At 36.6% G+C, this 6,446-nt stretch overlaps 1 protein-coding gene across 1 annotated transcript in view; it reads left to right on the top strand.

Moving 5' to 3' along the window:
- LOC133648866 (GDNF family receptor alpha-4-like) overlaps positions 1–6,446 on the top strand; it is a 33,039-nt gene that overhangs the window by 15,502 nt on the left and 11,091 nt on the right. Inside the window, exons 3-5 of the mRNA XM_062045357.1 lie at positions 773–844; positions 1,184–1,538; positions 3,761–3,867. Of these exons, the coding sequence (XP_061901341.1) occupies positions 773–844; positions 1,184–1,538; positions 3,761–3,867 (534 nt within the window). The remainder of the gene's footprint in view (positions 1–772; positions 845–1,183; positions 1,539–3,760; positions 3,868–6,446) is intronic.

Raw genomic sequence — 6,446 nt, 5'->3', positions numbered from 1 at the left:
GCCAGAACACTGCTGCTAAGTTTAGGCTTTAAAAATGTTGGTATTGTAGAAAAATGTTTTGAAACAAGTTGAAAAAAATGCAGTACTGTATTTAACTATAATGTTTTTCAATATCAGCCCTTGGATGTAATTTAAAAAACAAAAATTTCAGTGTCATTTTGCCAAAATATAATAGCAATGTTCAGTGACTGTAAACATTGTGATATTGTACTGATATACATGTAAATAGATAAATATTGTACTAGTGAGGCAATATAGTGCAGTATAGTATACTGTAGTATCTTGTAGTAAAGTGTAGTGCAGTGTAGTGTAGTGTAATGTAACATAATGTAGTAAAAGTGTAGCGTACTCTATTGTAGTATAATGTAGCGTACTATAGTGTATTATTAAGTAGTGTAGTATAGTGTATTATAGTGTAGTGTAGTATAGTGTAGTATTGTATAAAGTTGTGCAGTGTAGTGTTATGTATTGTTGTATAAAGTAGTGTACAATGTAATGTAGTATAGTGTAGTGTTGTGTATTGTAGTATAGAGTAGTGTAGTATGTATAGTGTAGTGTAGCACAGTGTAATTTAGTACACAATAATGTAGTGTAGTGCAATGTAGTATAAAGTAGTGCAGTATGGTGTAGTGTAGCATAAAGTAGTGTAGTCTAATGCAGTGCAGTATTGTGTACTGTAGTATAATGTATAATGTAAGCACCAAATGATGTGGTGGATCAGTGGTTGCTGTACGATGAAATTTACATTTAAAACCCTGACATATTTCTGCAGGTGAGGATGACCTGGAAACGTCTCCTTACGACAACACACAAATTGATCTTGGTATGGCGTCCATTGTGGCAGGTAAAACACACCTAAACACACGTCAATCAAGTAATAAAACTTCCGAAAAGTTATTGTCCAACATTAACATAAAGATATGTCGTCATTGATGGCACTTGCACTCCAAACAGTAAGTAAAAAAAAACATCAAGATGCTTTTGTACATGCAATTGTTGATAAAAACAATACGTGAAAATCTACTAAAGTTACTGGTAAAAAAAAGAATACAGTACCTTTGTATATACAATATTTCTACAGTACATACATATCCACATATACAGTATATATATATACATATAAATATATAAATATATATATATATACATATATAAAAAAGCATTGTGTTTTGATTGTGCTCAGCCTCAACATTCTTACAAGTGGACGTGGAAAATCAATGTCTGAAAGCAGCTCAAGATTGTGGCTTGTTTGAGAAGTGCGGCTCTTTAAGATCCGAGTATGTTCTGGCGTGCACCAAGAAGGTGACAGGAAGCCAGCGATGCAACCAGCACAAGTGTCATCGGGCGCTTCGGCGATTCCTGGAGAAAGTACCAGAAGAATACAGCTTTGGTGTCCTCTTCTGTCCCTGCACCAACACCCTGTGTGGCGAGAGAAGGAGGAAAACTATTGTTCCTTCTTGTGCTTACGAGGAGATGGAAGACCTGCAACCTAACTGTCTTCACCAACAAAGCTTCTGTCGCAAGGATGCTCTTTGCAGGTCAGACATTATATATCATGAACATCATATGTTCATTAACATCATATATTCATAAACATCATATCAACATATGTTCATAAAGATATGTTAATAAAAAGGGCATGTTCATAAACATATCTGCAGAAATATGATATGTTTATAAACATCATTAAGAGATGTTCATAAACATATCTCCATAAACATATGTTTATAAAGATATGTTCATAAATATATGTTCATAAACATTAAATGTTTATAAAGATATGTTATTAAAGATATGTTATTAAACATATGTTCATAAACATACAGTATTTCCATCTTCTTCCGCTTATCTGAGGTCGGGTCGCGGGGGAAGCAGCCTAAGTAGGGACGCCCAGACTTTCCTTTCCCCAGCCACTTCGTCCAGCTCTTCCCGGGGGATCCCGAGGCGTTCCCAGGCCAGCCGGGAGACATAGTCTTTTCCCAACGTGTCCTGGGTCTTCCCCGTGGCCTCCTACCGGTCGGACGTGCCCTAAACACCTCCCTAGGGAGGCGTTCGGGTGGCATCCTGACCAGATGCCCGAACCACCTCATCTGGCTCCTCTCGATGCGGAAGAGCAACGGCTTTACTTTGAGTTCCCCCCGGATGGCAGAGCTTCTCACCCTATCTCTAAGGGAGAGCCCCGCCACTTGGCGGAGGAAACTCATTTCGACCGCTTGTACCCGTCATCTTGTTCTTTCGGTCATGACCCAAAGCTCATGACCATAGGTGAGGATGGGAACGTAGATCGACCGGTAAATTGTGAGTTTTGCCTTCCGGCTCAGCTCCTTCTTCACCACAACGGATCGATACAGCGTCCACATTACTGAAGACGCCGCACCGATCTGCCTGTTGATCTCACGATCCACTCTTCCCTCACTCGTGAACAAGACTCCGAGGTACTTGAACTCCTCCACTTGGGGCAGGGTCTCCTCCCCAACCCGGAGATGGCACTCCAACCTTTTCCGGGCGAGAACCATGAACTCGGACTTGGAGGTGCTGATTCTCATCCCAGTCGCTTCACACTCGGCTGCGAACCGATCCAGTGAGAGCTGAAGATCCTGGCCAGATGAAGTATTATGTATTACAAGTATTATGTTTATTGAAATACATACAGTATTTCAATTAACATAATATGTTCATAAAAATATGTTCGTAAACATATTTTGATCATAAAGATATGTTCATAGAAATATGATCATTAACATTATATGCTCATAAAGATATGTTGATAAACATGATATTTTCACAAACAAATCTCCATAGACATATGTTCATAAAGATGTGTTCATGAACATCATATGTTCATAAATATATGTTCATAAACATAATGTGTTCATAAACATATGTTCATAAACATATTTTAACACACATATGTTCACAAACATACAGTTTCTCCGTAAACATATTTTCATAAAAAAGATGATCATAAACATCATGTGTTCGTAAAGATATGTTGATAAACATGATATGTTCATAAACTTATCTGCATAAACATATTATGTTCATAAAGATGATTTGTTCATAAATATATGTTTATAAACATGATGTGATCATAAACATCTTGTGTTCATACAAATATGTTGATAAACATGGTAGGTTCATAAACTTATCTGCTTAAACATATTATGTTCATAAAGATCACTTGTTCATAAAGATATGTTGCTGAACATATGTTCATCAACATATCTCCATAAACATAATATGTTCATAAAGATATGTTCATAAACATGGTATGATCATAAACATATGTTTATAAAGATATGTTAATAAACATAACATGTTTAATAATTGTTATTGTTATATTATTAATACATTAAAATTATGAAGTTATTGTTGTATGAATAAATTATTTTATTTATTGGTTTATTTAACAGGTATAGTGTACAATAATCAACATTTCTGTAAATGTGGCAGAATTAGCCAAAAGACTATTATTCATCAGTTGTCGCTGGACTGATCTTACAATTATTATGAAGTTATTGCAGTGGCAGGTCGTGCTTTACCCACCTAGACCTTCAGTGATGTCCGACTTCAAATATTACCTCTCAAAATACCATCATTTATTGTCTATGTATGTTTTGATATATATTATAACAAGACTTAATGAGAAAGATATCATGATGTTATGAATCTATAAATGGAAACATGATGTGAAATATTAATGCTCACAAACAAACACAACAACTTTTTATTTTTTATATATATTGTTTTGTGTTTACAGGTCAAGATTAGCTGATTTCCTTCAGAACTGCCAACCGTCAGCCACAAGCGCTCCTTGTCTCAGAGACTCAGCAGGCATTTGCCTCCGAGCTTATGCAGGACTCATCGGTATGACATAATAGTTTATAATAATTCATTTTTAAAAACTGCTGCACCGCCCCTTTGGTCTTTTAGCGCCCCCAATGGAGACTCGCCTCACACTCGTGAAAGCCAAGCCGTCAAACTCACATCATGAACACAAAAAATCACATCATAACACACAAATCACATCATGAGCACAAGCTCACATCATAAACACAAAAACTGACATTATAAACACAAAAACTTAGATCATAAAGACTTATACGCAATTCATAAACAGAAAAGTAATATCAAAAAGACAAACTCAGATCATAAACACAAAAACTCAAATCATAAACACACAAAGTCATAAGGGGCGCCGGAAGTTGGCAGACCCGTCAGCATTGCTGAACATTTCCCCTCGGAGGTTAATAAAGTATTTCTGATTCTGATTCTGATAACAGTCACTTCATAAAGACAAACTCAAATCGTAAACAAACTCCTATCAAAAACAGATGACCTCACATCCTAAATATATTTTCACATCTTAACCAAATAAAGTCACCATAAACACGAAAAACTCACATCATAAACACAAAAACTCACATCATATACACAAACTCACATCATAAACAAAAAACTCAAATCATAAACACACAAACTTACTTCATGAACACAAACTCATATCAAAGACAAACTCAGATCAGAAAACACAAAAGCTCAAATCATAAACACACAAACTCACATATAAAAAGATAAAATCACATCATAAACAGATACACTTACATCATAAACACAAACTAACATGAACACAAACTCAAATTATAAAGACTTGAACTCACATCATAAGTATAGCTACATCTTAAACACAAAAACTCACTCAAAGACACAAATTCTCATAATAAACAAACTCACATCACAAACTTCAAAGTTCTTATGACATGATGACATTAATTCACTCATTCACTCCTGGCCTCGCTGACAACAGGAAGTGTCCGTATGATTTCATTCGCCGGTGGGCGGGGTCAAAATAGTGGACTTGAAGTGGGTGTGGCATGGATGATTGTTTGGCGCCCCATAAAAGACTTGATGGAGGATTCTTCAAAAGCAAGGCTTCAGTCAGCAGATGTTAAAGCAGCATAAATCTACTGGAGCCTATATATCAGACCTGGGCATTCTGCGGCCCGCGGGCCGCATCCGGCCCTTTGTGCGTCCCTGTCCGGCCCGCGTGAGGCCAATTATAAATTACAAAATACATTTTAAAAAGTATCTATGTCGAGTGTGCAATACAACGGTGCTGCTTTTGTTTTGAAAATCGTTATTTGTATTACTTCCGTGTGGACGTATGCGTGTGCGTGATTGTGAGTGAATGTGAACAGCTGCAATCATTAATTACAAAATAAAGTTGAAAAAACATCTATGTCGTGCGCGCAATACAACTGTGCTGCTTTTATTTTGAAAATTATTATTTATGGGCGTGTGTCCGTGTGTAACCTGCGAGTGAAGGTGCACATGCAGCGACAAGTGATGCACGGTTTACACCCGAGACGCTAAAAAGAGAAAAGTTGATGAAGAATGGCGTGTTTCCAACAAGACATGGACTGCCATGCAACGTTCCTTCTAAGGTGCGTGCCTGCGCAATTGCGCACTGCTCAAGCGTCTGCTGCGCGCAGCAAATATATGCCGCGCACCAAATCAAATCCCATCTGAATTCTAAACAAAATAAACATATTTATTCTATGTAATTTTGCAATGCAACTTTGAGTGACAGTGACAACAAGCGGCCCTAACGGTGTTCGTCAACACCGTTCAATTGAACACCGTTCAATTATTGTAACGTCTATCGAGATGCTTCGAGGCCAGGAATTATATCGATCACTTTATTGAGCAAAACTGTTTATATTCGGCCATAACCACACCAAAAACATAAGTAAAACACTTCTATCTCGAAAAACTAGTCATTTTCTGCCGTACAAACCAGGCCAAAACCAACTTGTCATCTGTCACCAACACGCATAGCACTAAACCACTGGTGCGTTTATGGCCACACAAAAAGTCGGACAACTCAAACATCACACAAAGTTACACTATGACTCCTGTCATACGTGTGCTTATTTTACTGTCATTTATTATTAATGTTAATTTATTTATATTAGTCATGGAATGCTGTTACATACACTATGTTGAAGTATTACTATTATTATTAATTATTATTATTATTTATCTTACGGTATATATCAAAAATAATATTGAGCAAAATTTAATTGAAATATTGTCGATGTGGCCCTCCAGCAGTGCTCGGGTTGCTCATGCGGCCCCCGGTAAAAATTAATTGCCCACCCCTGCTATATATAATAACAGTGATGAAATTGTCAGCGTTTATACTGTGCACCCCTTTCACTCTTCTGCTTCCACTTTACCCAGCTGCTCCAACCCGCTAAAATATGCAGTACTTTTTGGAATAACATGCAGATATCCATATCCTAAACACAAAAACTCAAATCATGAACACAAAAACTAACATCATAATCAAACTCACATAATGAAGAAAAAAAACTTACTTAAAAGACAAAAACAAACATAAAAACTTAAATCATAAACAAACTGATCACATCATAAACACAAAC

Source organism: Entelurus aequoreus, linkage group LG04 (assembly GCF_033978785.1).
Source record: "Entelurus aequoreus isolate RoL-2023_Sb linkage group LG04, RoL_Eaeq_v1.1, whole genome shotgun sequence".
Lineage (NCBI taxonomy): Eukaryota > Metazoa > Chordata > Actinopteri > Syngnathiformes > Syngnathidae > Entelurus > Entelurus aequoreus.
The sequence above is the reverse complement of the archived record's forward strand: the minus strand, read 5'-3'. Positions and strand labels throughout refer to the sequence as shown.